Source organism: Hyposmocoma kahamanoa, unplaced genomic scaffold (genome assembly GCF_003589595.1).
Source record: "Hyposmocoma kahamanoa isolate Upper Pololo Valley unplaced genomic scaffold, ASM358959v1 88, whole genome shotgun sequence".
NCBI classification, from domain to species: Eukaryota; Metazoa; Arthropoda; class Insecta; order Lepidoptera; family Cosmopterigidae; genus Hyposmocoma; species Hyposmocoma kahamanoa.
The window spans coordinates 21,683,383-21,709,684 of record NW_020654466.1 but is presented as its reverse complement, the minus strand read 5'-3'; the positions used below and the strand labels follow the sequence as shown (position 1 = coordinate 21,709,684).

At 36.5% G+C, this 26,302-nt stretch overlaps 1 protein-coding gene across 1 annotated transcript in view; it reads left to right on the top strand.

The window, feature by feature from the left end:
• LOC113235984 (kinase suppressor of Ras 2) overlaps positions 1-19,454 on the top strand; it is a 70,051-nt gene extending 50,597 nt beyond the window's left edge. The window contains exons 3-17 of the mRNA XM_026471908.1: positions 91-229; positions 2,464-2,628; positions 3,405-3,534; positions 5,151-5,277; positions 6,595-6,806; positions 7,693-7,775; positions 8,214-8,320; positions 10,450-10,720; positions 11,762-11,880; positions 15,041-15,217; positions 15,894-16,079; positions 16,463-16,596; positions 17,082-17,255; positions 17,550-17,679; positions 18,310-19,454. Of these exons, the coding sequence (XP_026327693.1) occupies positions 91-229; positions 2,464-2,628; positions 3,405-3,534; positions 5,151-5,277; positions 6,595-6,806; positions 7,693-7,775; positions 8,214-8,320; positions 10,450-10,720; positions 11,762-11,880; positions 15,041-15,217; positions 15,894-16,079; positions 16,463-16,596; positions 17,082-17,255; positions 17,550-17,679; positions 18,310-18,462 (2,307 nt within the window). The 3' untranslated portion in view covers positions 18,463-19,454. The remainder of the gene's footprint in view (positions 1-90; positions 230-2,463; positions 2,629-3,404; positions 3,535-5,150; positions 5,278-6,594; positions 6,807-7,692; positions 7,776-8,213; positions 8,321-10,449; positions 10,721-11,761; positions 11,881-15,040; positions 15,218-15,893; positions 16,080-16,462; positions 16,597-17,081; positions 17,256-17,549; positions 17,680-18,309) is intronic.
• The last annotated feature ends 6,848 nt before the right edge of the window (positions 19,455-26,302 follow it).

The following is a 26,302-nucleotide window of genomic DNA, read 5'->3' as shown; positions in this document are numbered from 1 at the left end:
GTAGAAGTACAAGAACATATTACTCCTCGTGTTCCGGTTTTTTCTCCTGTTTTTGTTTACACCAAATCCATTCTCGAATATTGTCATCAGGCTGTATGCACACGCGTGAGCTCCCTGGAAGCCCTGCGCGAGCGCTCAGATCACGAGTTACGGGCGTTGCTGGCTGGCGCGAGAGAAGAAGAACAGCGGCGGTTGTGTCGCGCTATGCAGCGGCTACGAGCTTATACAGGTACTTATGACACTATGTATAAGGTTTTTTTATTATTAGATATATAATTGCGCATTTGACCTCCATCTTACCTAGTGGAAAGTGACTATGTGATCGACAATGGAGCATGCACATCTAAATAATGCCTATTCAGTCTCGTCTTGAAAAGGCCCAAGTTATAACCTTCACGGAATAAGTCTGCAGGCAGGGAATTCCACTCCATAGCAGTTCGCCATATAAATGTGGAAGCGTAACGCTTCGTGCGAATCTTTCTGCCTCCGTGGCCGAACGGTTGCCATGCCGGACTGCCACGCAGAGGTCCCAGGTTCGATTCCCGGGCCGGGAGAAATACTTGTATGGCCTACATTTATTTCTCTCGTGAGTTTGGGTGTAATTTGTGGTTGTCTATGTGTGTGTCCATGGCACCTGCGACACAGGGTTTCCCTAGTGCGGGGCTATGTTGATTGTGAGCGTTATTATTATTATTATTATTATCTTTGGAATATCCACAACATAGGGGTGGAACCCAAGCCTAAGTCTAATCCCCCGGTGTTGGAAAGGGGAAGGCGGAATTAAATCGTGTAATTCCATAGCACACTCTCTGTGATGTGTGCTGTAAAATAATTGCTAATATTTTTATATATGTATAATCGCATTATTTGTTTTTTTCTAAGAAACCGACATTTTGGACCCTTTACCGTACTATGGCCACAGCTGACTTTGATGATAGTTATCTACAAGTTATGTCTAATGATAATAAAAAAAAAATTCTATCATTCAGGCATTACAATCACATTCAGATAGGGACTTACTGTGGCTCTTGACTGGACACTTAGTTATCAATGTAAATTTTTACAGATAACTGTGTAAAGGAGACAGGGCATTCTGAGCCTAATTGTAATTCGTATTGAGTTATATTTTTCTAAATGAATTCTAAAATCCAAAAAATGAGAAATTTAAAATTAGTTAAGGTACACAAACAATATACATTATAGATTAAACTATAATCGATTAATGTGAATGAGTTTAAACAATTAAAAATAGAAAAACGCTAGCACCAGATTCACTCACATATTCAATTCGTTAGAGTTAACAGTTTAATTATTGTACAATTAAACATCTTCCCAAAAAAGGACATTGAAATTGATGATTTTTGAGTTTCTTAACGTTCTCTAGAGTGAATGGTACCAATGATCGATATTTTAAGCGGTATAGGGTTTCCCAAGTGCGGGGCCATGAGTGTGTACGCGTTGTTATACACTGATCTTCTTCTTTCACAATTTTCAGACATTAATTGAGTTTAAATTCGGGGCTTAATAGTGTATAAATTCGGGACTTAACAGACATAATCCTCAAGAAAGATTATGTTGTTATAGTGTGTATCATAAAAGAGGTATTATAATTATTACAGTATTAGGTCGTATACATTGCACATCGGGAAACTTTGGTATCTTCGAATATATCCGAATGCTGTTGTCGTGTCTATATTATGTTATCGTATTATTACAGATGTATTTATGACAACGAAATAAGATACTTACGATCGCAGCCCAGTAAGCCATGCCACCAAAGTAATACTAAAAATAACGCACACACTCAACCATCACTCAACATAGCCCCGCACTAGGGAAATCCTGTGTCGCGGGTGCCATGGACACACACATAGACAACCATAAACTCACGAGAGAAATAAATGTAGGCCATACAAATATTTCTCCCGGCCCGGGAATCGAACGTGAGCCCTTTGCGAGGCATGGTAACCGTTCGGCCACGGAGACAGTTAAATAAAGCAATAAACAATGGTTGTACATTTAAACCGCATAATGTCGGTCTGGTCGGCAGTGGGTTGTAAGGGTCGTATTCTAGAACTCTATTCAATGCTCAAGTCAGGATTGCACTGGCAACACTAGCACTGGAAATGCGACCCTAATGGCAGGGACTTGAGTATGATTTCGAGTGCTTTAAACCATACTCAAATCCTGACTTGAGCATTGAGTAGAGTTCTAGAATACGACCCTTAAGTTTCGTTCGTCGTTGTGGCGAACTATGGTTCAAATCCTATTTTTAGAGGAGACTCGTGCCCAGCAGTGCTACACGCAAATACGTATACTTAACTTTAAAACTATTTAGTCCTAAGTTTAATTACAAATTAATTTTAAAAAAAAGGTGGCGATCAATGGTGCTTGTAGATCACTAGCGCCATCACCTTAAAATATACACAATTTATTTATTGTAAAAACGTATTTTTCGTACAGAGGCTCTGGCCCGCGGCGAGGCAAGCGCCGAGATGCAGCTGTACTGGGACTCGTGGGAGAGACACGGCCGCGGGTCCCCCAGGACGCGCGTCAGGGCCTCCAGGGCCTCGTTGCCAACTGACTGCGGATTTGATTCGCAACACTCCACCCCGCAGGGGAAAAAAGGTGACAGAATTTACGCTTTACATTCCCAGCTAAATAAATTTAGAAAACGTTGAATATTTTCTTGTCTATAGATACGGAAAGAATATAAAATTCATCATATTCAAGTTCAAATATATTTTTAAATAAGTAGTGTAAGTTGCTTACCTTTGAAATGATGTGTAAACATACTGGAAATCGTGGAATTTATTAAATACTACATTTAATAAAGATTAATTTAAATAAACTATAATTTAAATAAAACTGAAAATATTTATATTTTGTATTATTTTTTACTGTTGTACACACGTCAGCACATCCAGCTACACATTGACGTATCTTGTTCCGTTGCAATGGAGGCGATTTTCGAACAAAAATGTGTAGTCTGATGTGCCGTTGTCCGTACTAATTTTGTAACCAAATAAAAATAGCAATAATTTGTCAAACATTAAATATTTTCCTCTGCAATTTCAAACACAAATTGCATTTGAAATCGTCGCATTGATAAACTCTACTACACATTCGTAAAGCAGATTCACTGAAGAGAACATGTAAGAAACTCTAGGAATTACTCTACGGAAATGGAAATTTGTTCACATTTTTTATCTCTAATATTTGTTTTGAAATATCTGGAGAATGCCTTATGGCAAAACTAAAATAAGACCTTCACCTGAGACGAGATCCGTGCCCTGCACTGGGCCGTATAATGCGTTGATGATGATGAAAATATTACAGGTGATATTTCACGCTCCCGAAACAAACAATGGCAATTTTTAAACCCACAACTTTTGGTCTACCAGGTGGCAAATCCCCGACAACGCCCGTAAGCAAACGCAAGCAGAACGCCCACTTGCCTGCGCCCGCGGCTCTCACTAAATCACGCTCGCACGAGTCGCAGCTCTCCGTCAGACCGGACGCGTCTGATGTCAGGTAATGTGTCCATATTGATTTTGACTTTTTTTTTATAATACCAAACGACACGCCTGTTCATAACAGTTGTACTGCCACTGCGTCCATGACCCAAACATAAGTTGACAAGTCCCATGTGCCTCTAATTTCATTAACACCCTTTAAAATCGGAACAAAGTAATGCTGACATTCCTGGTTGGCGGCTGAAATAGGTAAGGTAGCAGTAATTCATTGGGCGAACTTTTTTACAAAGAGCTCAACTGCTACAAAATTTATATTAACGCCGCTGGTAACTTTTGAATCGCTTTTTTTGCGTTTATCGTCCGCTTCGTTATTACACTCGTTTTTTAACCGACTTGAAAAAGGAGGAGTTTCTCAATTCGATTGTATGTTTTTTATTATTATTATTATTATTTTCTAAATTTATTTATTTACTTTAATTATAACGGACACACCAATTACAATAATTAAATATACATTACTAACATAACAACTTAATAAACACAACAAGATTAAGTACCATTCAAGCATCGCCTTCACAATAGCGTAGGCATCTTAACAATAACAGTGACCATCCATCCGCAAACAAGTCGCATTCAGGGTTGGTGGCGAGGAGATAGTTGAGCGTTGACTTTTATACGTATGTTACACGATAACTCCGGTATTGGTGAACCGATTTTGATGATTCTTTTTTTGTTGGAAAGAGGGTACCTCGGTAGTGGTCGCAGTTAAATTTGAAGAAATTATTCCACCTCGAGGGTGGCAAACTAGGGGATGAATGATTATTACTTGCAATAGCGCTCCTTGTACAAGAGTTCGTCCAGCCCACATTACTGCGTTCCGGTTTTGAAGGACAAGGGTGTTAATGGATTGGTGATGCTCATCGTCGCCTTACTTTTTCAACTTTAAGATACGTAAAAGTTAAATTTTTATTGAATTGATATTCAATTATTTGAGTTAAGTGAGGTCCGTTGGTTCGTTCCGTGGCTTAGTTGGTATAGCGTCTGGCACGGTATGCAAGAAGACGTCGGTTCGAATCCGACCGGATCGAAGGAATTTTTTCTGAGTGTTGGATCTTTGTATTAATAATTATAACAAACTAGTGGAGTAATTTCACAAAAAATAATTGAATATCAATTCAATAAAAACTTAATTAATACAGTGAATAGCGACATCTCTCGCCAGGACTGGTAGCTGTAAAGGTACTAACTGGGTGATAAATCTGCACTAGATTTCTCATAGATGGCGCTACGACTAAAAAGTCGTTGAAAGACCAAGTACAAAGACACGACGCAAGCACATAGAAGAATTCGTGAGGTCCGTTGGTTCGTTCCGTGGCTTAGTTGGTATAGCGTGTGGCACGGTATGCAAGAAGACGTCGGTTCGAATCCGACCGGATCGAAGGAATTTTTTCTGAGTGTTCGATCTTTGTATTAATAAAAGGGTTGATTATATAAATTTTGCAGGCAGACTTCATATCATATAGATAAGAAATGTAAAATAAATAGAAAGCTTTATCATCTCCTGAATAATCACTCTTTATAAGATACGAGTTTGAGAAAGTAAGGCAGTGTCATGTAGATAGTAACGTTATTAGTTTACCGAACAATAATTAACGAGCAATATGCTTTCAGTAGCGACAACAGTCAATCATCAGCGGTGGGCACTCTAGAAGGCAGTCCACCCGCATCACCTCACGACACCGAATCAGAACATACGCCACTCCACCGGCCTGGCAACAACGTCGCATATATTTACAACCTCGTAAGTTTAACTTTACTAGGATTCCCTGTACTATGGGTAGCTAGGGGTCGTAATCTAGAACCCTACTCAATGCTCAGGTCAGGACTTGAGTATGATTGAAAGCACTAGAAATCATACTCAAGTCCTTGCCATTAGAGTCGTATTTACAGTGCTTGAAATCATACTCAAGTCTGCTCAAATCCTGACTTGAGCGTTGAGTAGAGTTCTGGAATACGACCCTAAGTCTTACGTCCATCAAGTGCGTTGCCTCAAAATAACAATAGCTAAGTACCAATTATAAAATATGATTGGTAGAACACAATGTGATTGTTTACGTTCCATTTTGGTATATTAATAAATTACATTATCCAGTATAGCTCCAGTGTTCAAAAAACAACCCAACAAAGAACAAAAACAGTCAAAGGAAATTTTCTAGGGATAAAAAGCCACAATATTTTAAAACAAGACACAAAAGTAAGGAGGGTAGATAGTCATAACTGCGAGGGATTAGTTTAAAAGTAAACATTATACGTAATAATACACGCATCGGCACATTTAGCGCAACAAAATGAAAGTGAAAATATGAAATAATAACGTTTATATTAAAATTAATAAGAATTAAACGTAAAGTAGCTATTATATTAACTTTTAACACTCGTTGAAAATAATCTAAATTCATCGAGCATTTGTTTGAAAACTATTCTGCCAAATCATTACTGTGACAATATTAATATTCACATATTTAATATGGAATTCTGTTTGTTTTGTAATTAGAAGTTTTGCTGTTTATCCCATTTACCTTGGATGGCCCTTATTTCGTCTCTATTTCTGGTTATATATTCCATGTCTAAATGAAACAAAATGCTTTTTTTAGATGTTATTATGACAAAGCGGAAATGGCTGAAAGTTTAAAAATCAAATTTTCAAAGAAATTCCATGTAGTGAAGAAATTTATAAAATATAAAAGGAAATTAAAACAATTTTTTCTGAGTGTTCGATCTTTGTATTAATAATTATAACAAATTAAAACAAGTTAATGAAAAAAATTACAGTTGTCAATTTTTTTATTTTCAAATTAGACCTAAAATGAAAAAGCAAGATAACCGAATAAGACTTCTTTTACGATAATAATAATAAATCGTTCATTTTCTCACTTAATGTAGTCTAGGTACTAACTTATAAACAATCGTAGGCAAAAGGTTGGGAGACGGGAGCTTAAACTAGGTTAAACCTGTGTTATGAGTCTCCTGGCCTCCATCACCTGATTTCATTACAAATACTACATTTCGATTGAAGTCGTATGGGTAAGTATAGAAGAGTGACGTAAAAATTGTCTAGAACAACGCGTGTTCGACGGGCGGCGCGGCGAGCAACTGTTCGGGCGCGCCGCGGTCGCCGCGCACGCCCACGGTGGGGCGCTGCATGGCGCACGACATCGCGCACCGCTTCACCAAGAAGTTCAACATGATCGCCACCTGCGACTACTGCGAGAAGCAGATGCTCTTCGGGGCCGGGCTCAAGTGCAAGGAGTGCAAGTTCAAGTGTCACAGGTACTGCAGACACCGCACCCTTTTTCAAATGTGTTCTAGGTTATAGGAATCTATGCACTAGCAGAAACTGTCGCAACTCTACGATTATTAAAAATCTCCCCAGTGTTACAAATTACCGATTCCTAAAAATATCTCGAGTGTTGCAAACCTTCGAGTGTTACAAACCTATGAATGTTACAAACCATCGAGTGTTACAAATCTCCCGAGTGTTATAAACCTTAGAAACAGAATATCACCAATTAAACTAAATATCATGTATTTTTTTAAAACTACAATACCAAATTGTTCTAGGCTAGACTGAATAGGGATTTCTTTGGACAAACGCGTACCACTTTAGCTTATATTTATATTCGTCGCTTAATATGGGGTGAAATTGTAGACAGGCAAGCATCTGTTTAAAATTAAAAAATTTAAAATGTTTTTTATCAAATTCATTCATTATATCACAAGCTGAGACTATAAAATCTATCACCTGTATTCATTGACTTACAAATAAATGGACGACGGGTCTAATACAAAAACCACGAAAAAAATGTCCCAAGTCTACCTATTTAAACATAGTGACATGTAAAGGAATATGAAAAAGCTAAAACGTTGAATTTAAATTGTAATGTCATCGCAGTACTGTCTAATTTTGCTTGCTTCGCTGTCAGTCGAACAAACGAAAACTAAAGCGTGAATGACGCTCTTGTGTACGATTTTAACGCCCTATAAGTTCGGACAGTTTTTAGCGCGGACCCGACGTCCATATAATTGTAAGTCAATGCCTGTATTGTACATATGCAATTTATGAATCCGCTTCTATATCACAATTTTCAAATTGTAATATCAAGCGGCGATGGTACTAAAGTACTAATGACAAAAAAAAACAATCTTTCATTTGCAGGGATTGTGAAAGTAAAGTTCCTCCATCATGCGGTCTACCACCAGAGTTTGTCAACGTGTTCAAAGAGAAATTTCACAAAGATGGTGAGTTTTATAATTTTCCAGTTAAAAAAAAAACAAAAAATAAACGTGTCAAATGGGTCAATGAATCCGGAACATAGGACTGTGGAGAACGTAGTCCTTGCCGATTTTCTGCTATAGCCTGTAACAGTAACGAACACTTAAAAATGTATGTACAAACTCGCATGCCTCTGCAAAAACGATTTTATAGGAACACATCCTGTAAGTAACATTTTGACTTATTCTTCTTTTTTAATGTCAAATGGTAATTTTTGTAAGTTTCTATAGATAATTTATCCAACCCGAACAGCAACCGCTAAATCCTCCTTCCGAATACAATTCAAATTTTATTGATCGTGCAATTTTGGTACCGTGCAATTTTGTTGACCGTGTAATTTTGTTAACCATGTAATTTTGTTGACCATGCAATTTTGTTGATCGTATAATTTTTTGTTTGTTTAGGGGGTGGCGGGTACTTCGCGTCTCCGGTCGCGAATCGCGTTGGGTTCCTATCTTCTTTAACGAGAAGACGACATCATCAGCCCCCCACGGTGCATGCTGCATATTCGGTACGTTTTAAACATGTAATATAAACTGACCAAATTCAAAGTAATTTTGTTTTGGAAACTGTCAAATAAATATCCTACTAGTTTGTTGTTATTATTGATACAAAGACCGAATAAACACAAAGAAAATTGCCTTCGATATGCTGTTTCGCATGGCTAACTCGCAAAATCGTGAAGCGTTCTAGACAGGTCGATGAATTTTTTTTGCTGTGTGATCTTTGTACCAATAGTAGCAACAAACTAGTGGAGCATTTTTATTTTTGAGTTTTTTTTTGTGAAATAACTAGTTTTGTTTATGATAATACATCGAGTATATAACCAGAAATAAGAGACGAAATGTCATTTAATTTGTTTGAAAACTATTCTGCCAGATCATTACTGTGACGACTGCGCTCCGATTGGCCAACACAAATTCGCGCCCATTGACGGGTGTCGTCAATTGTTTCACTTCAAATCGACCAGTTAACTTGAACTTTGCTATTATGAACGAAAATTGCAAAATTATATATTTAATTACCGATTAAAATTCTATCTGTTTGTTTTGTAGTTAGATGTTTTGCTGTTTTTCCCCACACTACAGAATGGAACAGCACGCTATTGTTAGAGATATTATCTTTATTACAATAAATACCGAAATTTTTTGGAATATACGGAGCGTACACACAGGTCAGTTGTTGGTGCTGTCTATATTTCAATGCAAATGAGAGTTGATATTTATGTATGGCCCTTATTTTGTCTCGATTTCTGGTTATATACTCGATGTGATAATACAAATACAGAACACATAGGAAAATTGTTTCAACCCGTTGAGGTTTCAAAAATCTCTCACCAGCAAGTCGATTCAGAACCTTACGATGACTGTTGTCGACTGATTCGATTAGATATCGTAGGATTTCTTTTCATTTTTATTCACAACAAGCGAATCGAACGTCAAACTGTCGTATTCGAAATCGAACCGAAATGACGTCACACCCGTACGAATACTCGTACTTCTCGACCGGCAAAAGCTACAACCGTTATTCAGAACAGAACATAGTCATCGAATGAAAGTTACCGAACGTCCTATTGTTTACAAAGCAAGAACGTAATATGAAAGTCTTATATTATTTTGAATAAAATCTGGATTTGGTTCAATTTTATTAATTTATTTTAATGCAAGACTAATGCATTCCTATATTTTAGGCGTTTAAAGTCTTAGGAATCTGTATAAAAGGTTTTAATTTTTCTTATAATGTATACTCGCCGACTAACTCCATAAACGTTGTTGGATAACGATATCGTATCCGAGTCCGAATCGAAAGTTTTAACTCGAATGTTCTGAATAGCTCGGAAAGCGCTCTTCGATTCGAGAACGACATCCAATGCCTCTGTGGCCGAACGGTTACCATGCCGGACTGCCACGCAGAGGTCCCAGGTTCGATTCCCGGGCCGGGAGAAATATTTGTATGACCTACATTTGTTTCTCTCGTGAGTTTTTGTGTAATTTGTGGTTGTCTATATGTGTGTCCATGGCACCCGCGACACAGGGTTTCCCTAGTGCGGGGCTATGTTGAGTGTGTGTGTTATTATTATTATAATGGAACGATTCGGTTAAAATATCGAAGAGTTCTGATTCGGGGTCCTGATATCAAAGATCTATAACCAAAAACACACAGGAGAATTTCGACAACTCAGTAACTTTACCTGTGGCTCAGTTGGTAAGAGCAATGCTACGGTGCAGCATTCTCGTGCGTTCAAGAAGATTTTTTTCTAAATGTTCGATTTTTGTATGAATAATCATAGTGGAGCATTTTCACAAAAAAATATATGCATCAGGCATTAGTAAAAGTCATGATATTCAATAAAATAAATTCTGTCAAAAGAAATTTTTCTGCATTTCGGTTTTGAAAGTTGCTGGTAAAATTACAGGCACATGGGACTTTTCAACTTATGTCTCAGGGTGACGGGCGCAGTGGCAGATCTTTGCGATTTAAGGTCTGCACTGCAACTGTTATGAACAGGCGTGTCGCTTACCACCAGGCGCACGACTTGTTTCTCCCTTTACTTAGTATCATAAAAAAAATACGCAGTTAACACCAGTAGTAACGTTTTCAATGTACTCTGGACATTAGTAAAAGGAAAGTGTATTGCAGCACGGGCCTGACTCGTCGTCCAACACGTCATCCTGTAACAGCTCCACGCCGTCGTCGCCCGCGCTGGCCGCACCGCCCACGCCCCACCACCCGCACGCGCACCCCCACCCCCATCCGCATCCCCACCATGTCCACACGCCCAGCAAGCAGCAGTTCCACTTTCCTGAAGTGAAGCCACCCGTTTCCAGTCCAAACCACACCGCGACAGTGCAATCTCCCGCTAGAGTCGTCCCCGATACCAAGGAAGATATCACATCCAGTGTTAAAAGTGGTAAGAACACTTTAAAAATACTTTTTGCGCAACAATACTAGTGACTTATGATAAAGACAACAGCCCAAGTTCGTCCTTCAACACGAGATTTACAAATAGAAAAGGTTAAACAGCTAAATCGAAACGAGGTTTATCTTCTGTAGACTTCTGTCTTTTGATGAAAATTAACCTTCAAATCCTCGATCGAAAAGATCCATTTTTTTTTATTCGCCTCTTTAGTCGATAAACTTACCAGCTTTACTACACGCTTGCAGTTAAAAAAAATTAAATGATATACCATTCTTATTATTAGAATCTTGTTTTAAATACTAACGTGGCCTGAAAGAAATTGTTACCTATAGTCTGTCTTTTTTTGGAGACGGAGTAAAGCAGCTAGTGATTGCAGTCGATAAACATTCTATCGACTATCGATTGAATGTTGGTCATGCTTATGGGATAAGTAGCAAAAATAGTCCTGTGCGTATCATTCGTCCAATTACTGAACACAGGGTCATTTGAAATGTCATTTTTTGTAAGTTCGTACATACATACACTGTATTTAGAACGATGTCTATGAAAACTACAAAAAGAAGACGTATTTTAAAGATTTCCATTTCAATTCAATTTAGATAATCAAATCTACATATTCTTGTTAAAATGTATATGAATAAAAATTTATTTCGATACTAGTAGGCCAACAGTCAAAATTATAATAAAGATGGCAATAACGCAATTAGTAGTCATAGTAACGTCATAACATTTACAATTCAGTCATTTTTGGCAAAATTTTATCTTTCACAATCTATCGATAAGACTATCGACAACAACTACATAACTATTTAAAATTTTATGAAAACTGGCAACCCTGCAATTGTCATTTTACTCCGTCTTCAAAAAAGATAGACTATAGATTATTATTCTATTATACTGCTCAGAGTTGCCATTTACATTTTTGACGTGCAATGAATTAATTCTCTCTTTCAATTTCATTCGTTCTTATTCCTAAAACTCGACGAGGCAAACGAATGCATTTTGTAACTGTATTTCTCTCTGTACCAACAGATAGCTCGCGTGGCGTCTCGTTGAGCGGCTCAGGTTCAACAGACAGCGGTGGCGCCGTTAGAGCAGACTCCCTCGACCTCGGCAACAAACACGACTCGCGATGGCCTAGACAGAATAGCGTAAGCAATATAAAAAATTGATTATTTTTTTGCCATCACCAAGATAGTACAAATTAAAAACAAACTAGAGCATTGTCCTTGCTAATATTCTGCCAGAGTTCAAACTGGAACACTCAATAATCTCTGTACAGAGTTCTAAAAAACCAACCTAAAAATTTTTGTGGAATTACATCTATTTGCCGAGTTTTATTGTAATCAGTTACCGGAAAGTGCGCGAAACCGGATTCATCCTTTAGTTGGCCACCCTTAGAGGTGGAATATTTTCTTGATTCGCTCTGGGCCTTTTGGAGGGAAAAGTGTCGTTTTTATTTTGACTTTCAATTATTTTGTGAAATCTAGTTTAAAGTGGAATAGGATAGTGCTATTGTGCCTTAGTCGAAGATTAAAACGCGAAATTATACGAATCTCGAACTAAAATACCCGTATCGGCCCGTTTTTAAGGAATCCCGAGTCAATCCAAGCACGCCGCCTCAAATTGCCTATCCTCTTTGTGGTGGCCATATTTACAGAAATATAATTAAACGTTTATGTTTTCGGCTGAAGGACTTTGTTTCCATGGCCAGCAATACTACTAAGGTAACTAAGGTACCTTCTTACCAACAAAAAAGAATCATCATAATCGGTTCACAAATTTATAAATTATCGCGTAACATACATATTTTTATATGTAACACTCGAATTCAGAACCTCCTTCTTTTTGGAAGTCGGTTAAAAAATTATTGAAACTCACACATACGCTTGAGTAAAAAAGGTTATAAATAAAATGTAATTAATAGCACCGGTGTGGTGAAAAGTAGCTGGTTCAAGTTGAGCCGGGCCGAAGGAGTTTTTCTTTCGATCGTTATGTCAATAATAGCAATAAACTAGTGGAGTATTTTCACAAAAAAATATATGAATGTCATGGTAGTAAAACATGATGTTCAATATAATAATTATAATTTCAATATAAAAGTCAAATAATCATTCCATAGTGCTGACTTCCCCGTGAAGAACGAGCAAGACACACTAGGGATTGCTCATTTCATATTAACGTAAATGCTATGGAATACTATTTCGAATATTTCTAGAATTGTGAAAAATACAATGAAAATATTACGGAATAAATAAATAAATATATATTAGACAACATCACGTACATAGTTGCTCTGATCCCAAAGTAAGTAACTAAAACACTTGTGTTATGGAAAACGGAAACAACGAAGGTACCACAAACACCCAGTCCCGAGACAATATAGAAAAGTTAGTTTTCTACATTGACCCTCCCGGGATCGAACTGCAAACCAAACCTAAAAAAACCTAAAATGCAAACCGGTGTACAATACACTCGACCACGGAGGTCATCATGAAATTTTGTTTGCTAAAATTAAGGTCGTGATATTCTAGTAGTTTACTACGTAGATAAAGAACACTTCCATTCAATCAAGCTACTATTTCTTAACATATATTTTTTTCGTAAGATATAACGAAAGGAATAGTATACTTGTTTATTTAAAAAAAAGTTTAAATAACAAGTCCGTAATATGAGATAATTTGTTATAACCGCCACTTACGAGTGGCGGTACCGTTTAGATAACGCACTCGATAAATACTCAGAATACATTGACTCATTCTCTCGCTCAGTACTAACGTAAACTTATTTATGTATAAAAGCTAATACAATAAACTTGGTGTTTCGAAGTGAAGTTATATGTGTTGTGTTTTGTAAGCGAAAGCTTTTTGATTTTGTGCTATAATGAGTGCTTTTTTGAACAGGCGGAAGTTATTTGAAGAAGTATGTATTCATCTAGTTCGTAGGTTTTCGCGATTGTTACACATAGGAAATGAAACTTTTTTTCCGGATTTAAATCGCGTATATTTGTTTTTTCAAACAAACCGACGTTTCGGGCCCTTTGCAGGTCCCATGGTCACGGTTGACCATGTCATCCGTGTTTTTTTGAAAAAACAAATATACGCGATTTAAATCCGCAAAAAGAGTCTCATTTCTTAAGTACGTATTCGTTTAAAAAATTAATAATTAAATATATTGTTTTATAATTGTGTTTTAATAAATTGGGCAAATGTATTTGTGTTGGGGTGAGTGTACTTATTAATAAAGAAATGCACTCTAAAATTTCTATTTTATCATATTTGTTTGAAAATGTACGATTCTAGAGTAAAATTACAAATTACAGTATTTTTAAACAACAAATATTTATATATGTCAAATATGCTTAATGCGGATTAAACTAGAAATTTTCTAGAAATCGTGCCCAGGAAGCTGACAACATTACTTCCTCGGATAGCTATTATTATTTTTGGCGGGAAGAAGCTGCCAGTTTTTCGATCACCGATCATTTCAGCATTGTCTCCACGATTTAATCCATGAGATCTATTTCAATTTCTTCATAATTTCTTCACACTAGTCAGTTGCGGTACCATTACACTAAGCGAGCTTTTGATAGACTCAGAGTTCAGTACAATAATGCATTTCGCGCTATGATGCGGCTGCCCTGGCGGTGTAGTGCGTCTGGCATGTTTGCAATGAATAGAGTAGATGATTTTTTCGCCATAATACGGAAGAGATATTGGTCTTTTCTTGTGAGAGTGAGCGATTCGGCCAATATAATTATAAGAACAGTATGCGATGCGTGCTACTTTGTAAGTGACCACTCCATTTTTAAAACTTAAATAAGTTAATTATTGTTATACTATTATTTCTAATGTGGATTCAATGCAATTTAATGTAATTGTTAATTATTATAATATTCGGTAAATAAAATTCAATTTAATTGGTTATGTAATGTAATGTAACGTAATGTAATTAATAATGTTTTTATTAATGGGTGTATACCTAAATATAGAAACATTTTATTTTTTTATTATTTTTATAATGAGGCAGGCGCGAAAATATTTCGAGACCTGCAATGAAAACTATATTTTTGTAAAGAGCCATATTTATATAGTAATATTATGTGTCTTTGTGAAAAAAAGAAACAAAAACAAAATTTGAAATAAAAAAAACAAAAAACGAACAAAGTAAAAACAGAACAGGTCACAAAAATTAAGTTAGCGTGCTATCATTGGAGGTATCATGGAGGTTCATTTGTTGAAGACTTTTTGTAATAATAAAACTGCCGTGTTAAGAGTTGTATATTTATCTACAATTACTCCAACTCCGCAGCTATCAATGAAAGAATGGGACATCCCATACGACGAGTTGAAACTCTTCGAAGTGATCGGCAAGGGCCGATTCGGCACGGTGTACCGCGGCAGTTGGCACGGTGCTGTAGCCGTTAAACTGTTGCATGTACATTCGTTACACGATGACAGTGTGCCGCTTGACACATTTAAACACGAGGTATGTATCTATCGTTCGGATTTCTGTTTGGCCAATGTGGGTAAAAAATCTACATCAGTTCGATCATTTGCTGTGTACGTGTGCGTGTGTGTGTTGAGTAGGAGTAGACATAAGACCATATGACCCATTAACCTTAGCCTGGCCCGCAGAACGAACGAAAATGTTCCCTAAGACACTATGTCAAGCTAGCTAGCTGCCATATGCGGTTCTCTCGTACATGAATATCATAACGACCACAAGTTTTATTAAGTTCGTATCGAGTCTAGACAACGGGCAAGTAATGAGAATTATATAATTTGTAAGCAATATGTGTTGGATGATCTACGAGGAAGGGCCTATTTATTTATCAGTATCTTGACACTTAGAGGCATATAATTTTAAAATTAAACAATATACCCGTAACAAATTAACTGCAATAAATACAATACCTTAAAACCTATAAAAATATAGACCTTTCCTGGATAGTAACGTTTCGCCCGTTAATTCATTACCGTATCTCATCTTTTTTTTAAACTCCACCATTATCTTTTAGTGTTGCCATTTTGTACCCAAATCGAATCGGTAACCTATTCTCTAAATTTGATAGTTATTGCAGGCAGCAATAATATTTTCAAACGAAATAACCAATTACACAGCTTTTGCTAACGCACCTTATTTAAAACTTAATTTCTCACAGGTGGCAACATTCCGCAAAACGCGTCACGAGAATCTAGTTCTTTTTATGGGTGCGTGTATGAAGCCTCCTCGACTGGCAATCGTGACGTCACTCTGCAAGGGCAACACGCTCTACACGCACATCCACCTGCGCAAAGACAAGTTCACGGCAAACAGGAGCGTTATTGTGGCTCAGCAAATTTCACAGGTTCGTCAACCTTATTAAATGCAACAAACACAACGTAACGTACTTGACATTTTATTTATTGTTATAGTTAGTCTTTACTTTTACAAAATATATTAGATTATTGTACTTCATAAGTAATGAATAATATAGGCAACATGGTCGACCCCTGAGGTATACTCCAATTGAAAAAAAGACCCGTGAGACTGTGCCACGGATCTCAATTGTAAATGGAAGATTTTCTTGAATGCTGTCAGTAATGTAGTTAGAAGTTATATTTGACCGAAACATAGAAGTGATCGGTTTCATTCATCTTTGTTCACAAAGTCAAAAGCTTTGCCCGAGTAATTGATAAAAGTGTGTGTTATTTTGTTTCTCATTATCTCTTATTTGATTTTTATTTTCAGGGTATGGGATATCTACACGCAAGAGGCATTATTCACAAGGATCTGAAAACAAAGAACATCTTCCTCGAAAACGGGAAGGTCGTCATCACGGATTTTGGGCTATTCAGCGTCACAAAACTGTGCTTCGGGAATAAGTATGTTAAACCTCAATTATGATTTTTTCTTTGAAAGTGTGACAGATTGAATATACTACAAGTTCTTATTTGATACGTATACAAATCGAATTTGAAAATGATCTAATTATCGGCGTATTGTCTTTACTATAACGCACACTCTCAACATATCCCCGCACTGGGGAAACCCTGTGTTGCGGGTACCATAGATACACACATAGACAACCACAAATTACATTAAACTCACGAGAGAAATTACAAATATTTCTCCCGGCCCGGAAATCGATCCCGGCATGGCAACCGTTCGGCCACGGAGGCAGTTAAATAAAGCAATAAACAAACGTTGTACATTTAAACCGCATACTGTCGCAGCTCGGTCTGGTCGGCAGTGACTTGTAAGTTTCGTTCGCCGTTGTGGCGAACCATGGTCCGAGTCCTCTTTTTAGAGGAGACTCGTGCCCAGCAGTGGGTTGTACGATAACGATTACGACCGTGCCGTGTGGCAGTGCGCGCGGGGGGCGGCCGTCGGCGTCGGGCGCGGGCGCGGGCTGCGGCGGCGACAGCCTCGGCATCCCGCCGGGCTGGCTGTGCTACTTGGCGCCCGAGCTCAACCGCGCGCTCACGCCGCACGCCAGTCTGCACCTGCCCTTTTCCAAGGCCACAGACGTCTACGCCTTTGGGTGAGATTTTTAATTTTTTCTATAATGTCAAGTGACGGGACGAACAACTCGTGCGCCTGAAGGTAAGCTACAAGTCAGTCCGTAACAGTTGCAGTGCCACTGAGAGGCACTGCCACTGTGTCACCTTGAGACATAAGTTGACAAGTCCCATGTGCCTGTAATTTCACTAGCACCCTTACACACTCTCTACCCTCACATTACAGGTGGCAGTACTTCCCGTACTATTATTAAAATATTATCACTAAAAGCGAATAAGTTACTTCTTGGAGTGTTAAGTTATAAATAATTTTTCAGAACTGTCTGGTACGAGTTGCTCTGTGGCGAATACCCGTTCAAGGGCCAGCCGCCGGAGGCCATCATCTGGCAAGTGGGCAAAGGCGTCAAGCAGTCGCTCGCTAACATGCAGGCCTCCAGGGATATTAAGGTAATCTACTATTATCATAATACGTATTGACAGGACATGTTTGTTCACTGACACGTATCATAGATAATTCTTGTATAAATAAACTTATTTCAAAATTGCATTTTTCATGTTGGTTCACTTAAAACACAAATCCTTTTGGGTCGATGAACTTGTTCAAATAGTCCCCTTTTTTAGATCGGTCAACTTGTCCAAATGGTCCACCCTGCTCACCCGTCTTATCGATCAACTGATTCAAATGGTCCACTTTTTCGATCGGTAAACTTGTCCAAGTGGTCCACTTTTTCGATCGGTAAACTTGTCGAAATGCTTCACTTTACTGCTCAGTCAACTTGTTCAAATGGACCACTTTTTCGATCTGTAAACTTGTCCAAGTGGTCCACTTTTTCGATCGGCAAACTTGTCCAAGTGGTCCACTTTTTCGATCGGCAAACTTGTCCAAGTGGTCTACTTTTTCGATCGGTAAACTTGTCCAAATGATTCACGTTTCTGATTAGTCAACAGTCCTCTTGAGTTATTGGTCCATGGTTTAACTAAGATATGCATTTTTAAACACACTGCTAATTGAACTGATCATATACAAGTAAGTCAAGGTCATAGTGCTATTATGTTAGACCACCTTGTGGGTTGCAGGATATTCTAATGCTGTGCTGGTCATACCGAGCGAGCGAGCGCCCGGACTTCCCCCGCCTGCTGGCCACCCTGCAGAAGCTGCCCCGCAAGCGCCTGGCGCGCTCCCCCTCGCACCCCGTGCAGCTGTCGCGCTCCGCGGACTCCGTCTTCTGAGAACGGCGCTGCCCCGCGCTCACAGTGCGGCCTTAGCCTCATCCGTACACCGACTAGCAGAAACGTTCTCTAAACTCAACAAGTATTTAATATCCTATCCTTTACTTCCTCACAGCGAAACTTGCGACAGCATTCATTTCATTTTTGACGCAAGTTCCTTTTGGAAAGTTGTTGCGGATCGCGAAATTATTTAGGCCCGTATTAATAAAATAAATCCATCTCGAATGCACGATTAAGATCTTACTTAAGTCAATTTTATTAATAAATATTACTTATTGATTATTAATAAACATAACTTAGTACATAAGCTTCGGTTCAAGATCAAATAGTGTCTTGGTCACTTGAGATTGCATCATTCAAGATTCCGACGACCATAGTTGTTTTTAATACGGGCCATGAAATCACTACAGACTTTGAACCTTATAACAACAAATTCCAGGACCACTAAAGAACAACACAATATCTAGAAGGGCACTAATAAGATAAGTTTGGCATTGTATCCCGGACAAGCGTACAGAGGGTCATAAATTAAACTCTTTAATACCCTTAATATGAGTAGTAACAGTGTAATAAGACGAGAAGAAGTAGGCGCATCATCATCTGCCTTCATTTCGCAAGGGGTGTAGGGTTGTCACATTAATGTTTGAAGTGTGTTTGTTTTACTAACCGAGCCTCTCCACCTTTTGTCGTATTTTACGTTGATAGGTAAGGTCCGAAGTAAAGGCAGAAATAAAAGCAAGACGCAATATGGGTAACTAGGCATACAGCACACACGATACACACTTAAGCAGTGACAAGCATAAGAAGATATGCAGTTTTGGTAGAAGCTATGTAACGACTGGTGTGAGGCGCCGCTCGTTCAATCGCTAAGACCGGTACCTCGGTGTGACACATTTGAGACTATATATCTGCCGTCTGCCAACTAAAACGTGGCGTGAAAATGGTACAAAAACAATTTTAAATATGAATGAATCCATTTACATAATTTTCAGTAGCTCGCTACATATTCGTAGTTGTAACTACACGTTGGAAACATAATTTGAAAAAAAATAAGGTCTAAGTAAAATTATTTTTATTTCATAGGTAAGCAAATTACACTTGCAATCGTCATACTGATTAAATTCTACTGCTCATTCGTAAGGTCGTCGTCTCCTGAAAAGAATGAGAAACTCTGGGGGTTGCTCTTTGTAAATATGCATTTGAATACATTTATCATTACAATATTTATTTTAATACAAGACGTAAACTAGTCTAGTAGCATTCATTACTCCAAAGCAAAATGCCGTATGTCATTAAACTGTGAAAGTATTGTCTTCAAAAGTATAGGCTAGTTTTTTCACAATTCCGCCGAGCAGGTATAGACTGTCTTTTTTGAAGACGGAGTAAAATGACATTTGTAGAGTTGCCAGTTATTACAAAATTTTAAATAGTTATGTACTTATTTATTTATTTATTTATTTAATAGTTTATTGTACAGGAAAAATACAACAAGTCACAAAGAATACAAGCGAAATTAAAAACAAAAGGTTCTGCTTATTTCTAATAGAAATTTCTTCCTGCAGACCTAAATACAGGACACTATAACTAAAAGAACGGGCATATGTGCACAACAAAACAAGAAAAAAAAAATATATAAAAATATTAAATTGTTATAAATTATATAAATACTTAGATAAATACATATTTTATAATATTATAGAATATTATAGATGCCTAAGATATGGACGGAATAGTAGATAAATAATGCTCCTTAACTCTCACTTTAAAAATAGCTAACGATACTATTTACGATATTAATTTATTAACGATACTATTTACGATATTTAGATAGTACTTGTTGTTTTATCGATAGATTGTGAAAGATGATTACGTCGTTATAATGATTACTAATTGCGTTCTTGCTTTCTTTATTTTTATTTTGACAGTTGGCGTACTAGTATCAAGATCAACTTTTGTTAATAAAATATGTCTCTTTTTTGTATTTTTCATAAACAGTACTAAATACAGTGTATGCATGCGTGAAATGAACTAGTGCTCGGTAATTTGATGATTAACGGGTCGATGATGATCAAAGTGAATAATGTGTGTGACCAATATTTATATCGACTGCAATCACTAGTTAATTGCAAGCGGGCAACATTTTTGCATAATGAATGTCATTTTACATTCTTCTAAGAAGACAGACTATAGCTGAAGTAAACCAATCTAACTATTTCGACGTCTGAATTGTTCGTCTCAGCATTCTCGATGCATTATTTACGAATTGATATTTTCATACCAACATCGCGGATTGGTATTTCGATTATGAAGTAGAAATGAGATGCTGAACAATTCTAAGTTTCAGGCGCTTTAGTTCAAACAACCACAGACACAACAATAAACACGTTTACTATTTGATGTCATGTTTTAAATACCGAGTGACCACTTCAGTTCTATTATGAATGGCGTGTGTGACGATCCGCGTTATGCAACGTGAGTGCACCATCTGATTCTGCTAATGTGTGCGCGGCGGGCTTGCACATATACGAGGGCGGTTTGACAAGTCCATAACTGATTAGAAAAAAACCTTTTTTTAATTCTGGTTATTTTTTATTAGTACAAAGATGAAAAAAATCCTTCAAGCCGGCTGGATTCGAACCAACGTCTTCTAGCAAACCGTGTCAGACGCTATGTCGCTATCTTTGTATTAATTTATATTACTACGAACTAGTGGACTAATATCACAAAAATAGTTAAATATCATCGTGGTCAAACATCGTGACATTCAATAAAACAAAAAATTGTGGTTTATTTTTCTACATAATCTCCTTTTAACTCTATACGTCTTGACCAGGTATATTCCAATTAAGGGTATTAATGATACATCTTTACTGCTGCTATAAAAGCTGCTCTTGTCAGGGGTACAAGTGTCACCTATTTTGCAGGGGATCTAGTGGCTTACAGGGTTTGCAGGGGAACAACAGGGGAATAAAAAATGCTAGAAACTTATCGTAGGAGAGGTATTACCATCTGAAAAAAAGCTAAACAATTTTCGAATTTGATAGAATTTTGAATTTGTTACTATACATTGTTATAGTTACGATAATTTCCATTTTCATTTAAAAATAGGGGAAAACGAGAGTTAATGAAATTGCGACAAACGGGTCATTGCTACTTAGCTATAAAAGTTAACTGAGTGGAATTTTAATCTGTTAACTTCGTACAGGAAATTCTCTAGTGTGAGACTGATCTTTTAAAGTGGGTAACTTACCACGGACATAGAGATTGATGGTACATTTATATAAAGAAGTGCGACTTTGATAATGAATTAAAATTTCACCTTGTATTATTTTAAAAAAAAATCTTGTAAATGTTGTTAATAAGTGTATATTGTTTAAACAGTAAGTAAAGTCTTGATCTCGGTTTAATCGATAGATTAAATTATATTTTCTTATTTAGTATCGAGTTGACTGCTTGTTAACGATGTATATACTGTACAGTGTTGATAATTTGATGTGAAGTTTACTTACTGGTTTTTGGACTTATTAATTTGAAATTACTCTTAAATAAATAATATTATGTTGTTTTTTTTTTGCTAAATTGTCTTTGCATGGGATAATGTTATGTTTTTTTAAGCTGTACCTACATTACGTAGGCATCACAGTAGAACGTCGCCCAATAATTGTTTTTAGTAATCGCGTTCTATACAAACGGCTTTATACAAACAAAACCATGCCGTTAATTTAAAATGCTATTTAAATAAGAATATATTTAACAAACAATAGAAAACTTATCTTAAAATAGTAACTCCAAAAACCAGTGTGTTGCAACAAGTGAGAATTCAATTTTAAAGTAAGAGTTGAACTATTGGAATATAACTATTGAGGTAAGTGACGTAGCTGACGAATTTGGGGGAATTGTCCCGATTGGAAATGGCACCCTTGTTTTTCTGTTTTTAACATGAAATTGTCATGCCAGGGTACGCATTCGACGTTTTGGGAAACTGATAAAATTTATTTAAAAATCACGTAAGTGACACCAGTCATATATGTCATCGTTACTTATTTCTATCGCCAAGCAGTAATGTTAGCATTACTGTGTTCCGGTTTTGAAGGGTAAGGGTGCTGGTGAAATTACAAGCACATGGGACTTGTCAACTTATGTCTCAGGGTGACGAGCGCAGTGGCAGTGCCCCTCAGATCTTTGCGATTTAAAGCTCTTGAGTGGTACTGCGCTTGTTATGGACAGGCGTGTAACTTATCAACAGGCGTACGACTTGTTCGTTCCGACACTATTATAAAAAAAGAATCTATTACATTACACTCTCTGGCACATAATTCGAGCCACCCTAATGTTTCTGTATTAGCCTGTGTATGTGTTGTACATTCTCAGCGAAGTCTATCACCGAAATTTATCGGTCAATTCTGAGTAGTAAACACGTGTCTTCCTTAACGTTGGCAGAATCATGGATTGTGTCAATGGAGTTATAATACTTTAATAATATAATCTCAGTACAGAGTACTAAAAAAACCGACCTCAAAAGTACGTGGAATTATATCTATTAGCCAAGTTTTATTGAAATATCCCCTAGTTCGTCACTATACAGGGCTTGATATAGGAGTTAATAAAAATTGGTTCTCACTATTCAAATTATATTGAGAGAGAAAAACGCCTTGAATTGGAGAATAGCAAAACCAACCATTAAAATAATTGCTCCTCAAGTAAAATTTAGGCGCTATTTATAAAAATGAATGTTTAGGCGTGATCAGCCACCCTTAGAGGTGGACGATTTTCTTCAAAATGAAATAGGACCACTATGGAGGTACCCTCTTTCCAACAAAAAAAAGCATGAAAATCGGTTCACTAATACCGGAGTTACCGCGTAACATACATGCAAAAAAAACAGTCGAATTGAGAACGTCCTCCTTTTTTTGTAGTCGGTTAAAAAAGAACAAGAAGGTGTATTTTTATTCTTAAAGCTCTAGAGTCGAGAAACACTGTTATCGTTCAAGAAACTGTTTCCTCAGTTTTACCAATTCAAATTTTCAACAAGGACTTGTGGGAATGATGTTTAGTATACCAGTTTCAAAATTGCGTAATGCACACATCAAAAGCGTCTAGGATTCGTGCACATTTTTGCCAATTACTTGAAAAGAGGTATTTTAATTTATTAACTTTAAAATAAATAATTAAAATTATTATTACAATTAATAACGAATTTTTTGTAACACCGATGAATTTTTTTGGTCAGTTTTATAATTTGAATTAGAAAGCGAAATTGACCAAAAATTATCCCTTGGTGTTGAAATCATTAAAAAAATCCTGATTTTCAGTAATTAGCAAAACCGAACTTATCTCTAATAAACACTTTTGTTGAGTGTAGTTTTTTTATCAATCAAACATAGTTTAAGCTACATTTAATACTGAAAATGTAACGTAGCTCGAATTATGCGCCCAGGAGTGTAATTTTATTTAGTATGAAAACGATAATTTCTTTAAATTATTTCCTCAGTATACCAAAAACATAATTACTCAAATTTAATATCTTTATTATAGATAGTAAGTAATATTTCAGAGTTGGCAGCCCCTGGCATTTTCTTTTAAGTTGATTTCGTGTTAAAACAGAAAAGGGCAAAGTTTTGTCGTGCAATCACTATTTTGGGTGTAAATGGAAACGCGATATGTCTAGCTACGCCACTGAGAAAATTTGTTCTTGTAAATTTGCAATATCGCGTACAGACTAAAGTACTAGATAACTGAATATAGGTAGACGCTAACTAAAAAAAGTATAGTACCTCTCTGTTTTTCTCAAGTAAATAAACATTGACTAAATAAACCAGTAGTTGAAAACATTCTTTCTTTTCAGTTTCTTAATTTCATGAAACTTAAAATATATTATTGTATACTTATATTAATTTATATTTTTAAATCTCAAACGTTATTTTTATTCTTCTCAAGAGTCGATACTACCTTAGAATTTTTCCCGTACTAATACAGTTCATTTTGCTTGGATCGAGCGCCAGGGACACTGGCATTATTTCAAAATTAATTTTTTTACAAACGTAAATTGAAGCTATTTGAAAAATGAATATCGTATACTATATATGTACGTGTTCTATTCAGTTCAGTTGATATAAAAAAAATCATTGGTATATGTAAAGTACCTACTGAATACAACAGTTTTCTTGTAAAATTTCGTGGTATATAGGTTTTATTTTTCACTTATGCGGAATTAACCAAAGCCATTTCAGGTTGTATAGACTCTAAACAAAACAGTTTATAAAAATTGAAATTACGATGTATATTACGAATATAATTTTTTATTTATAAAGTTACCAATTCTCTAAAGTTGTAAACTAGAGGCTAATCGTGTTATTGGCATATGCTACTGAGTTTAAGTAATTATTACTGCGATGCCGCGTCCGCCAGGTCCGCTTTCTGTGCCCATTAAAACCAGTACATTAATCCTTTCATGGACAGTAAAAACATTTACCGTAAAATTAAATATTAGAATATGATAGTACGGGGTACTTTTTTGTGTAATTGCTACCTACTGCTTTTCCGTAGACAAGTATCAACAACAGACTGTTGTATCTGACTGATATATAACAGAGAGTGTATCACGAATTAATTCCGTCATCCCCTTTCCATAATCGGGGGACTATGGCTGGGGTTCCACCCCTATGTTGTGGATATGCTAAGGATTCACACGAAGGGTTTCGCTTGCACATTTATATGGCGAACGGCTATGGAGTGGAATTCACTGCTGCTTGTTTCCTGCGGGGTATGACTTGGTTTTTTCAAGGCGAGACTGAATAGGCAGTATTTTATTATTAGGTGTGTCTTTTTCCACCAGGTGAGATGGAAGTCAAATGCACTCTTATTTTGTAATTAAAAAAAAACATACATTGAACATTTTAAAAATAAAGAAAAATTAAAAAGGTATTTATTCCACAATATTTCAAAACGAATAGAAAAAAAACAATCGAGTGATGTGGAAAAAGCTAAAGAATCAGTGTTGCTGATTTTCATTCTTTGCCTGTAGCCAGCTAGCTGTTCGCTTGCTGCACCAAACTAATACACGATAAGAAGACAAAACAGGCAAAAGTCACAACTAACACAAACAACAACTTTTGTTCCATGACTTTTTATAAAACATAATAAATTTGCTAAACTTAAGTTTTTGACGTACTATCTGACACTGTATTTTTAACCGCACTACGGGTCGTATTCCAGAACTCTACTCAATGCTTAAGTCAGGATTTGAGTATGGTTTAAAGCACTCGAAATCATACTCAAGTTCCTGCCATTAGGGTCGTAATTCCAGTGCTTGAAATCATACTTAAGTCTGCTCAAATCCTGACTTGAACATTGAGTAGAATTCTGGAATACGACCCTACATGTCTTTCAACCCTGACGTTGGCGAAATCGTCGCGCAAAACGACGGAGCCATAGATACAAAAGTTGAAGTTGTAACATTTAAATACTGTCCATGAAAGGTCTAAGAAAAATAGATAACTATACTCGGCGTTACGGTTATAATTATTTTTACGTAGCTTTCTTTTTCAAACATACAACTACACAATCATTTTGCAAGATTTATTTCATTAAGATGTGAATTAATTACACAATAAGAAATTAAGTATTTGTAATGAAAATTTATTTAGTACGACAAAAATTGTATTTAAAACAACAGCTCACAATTAATTTATTACTTACTAAATTATTATTAATTAATAAATAAAATAAACGAAAATTATTCTGGTCACTCAACTCCTATTACTTAGTTGTTATAAAATTTAAAAAAAAATTACAGAAGCGCGAGACCAGTCTGTGTAAAAAAAAATTTGGTCGCTTCGTC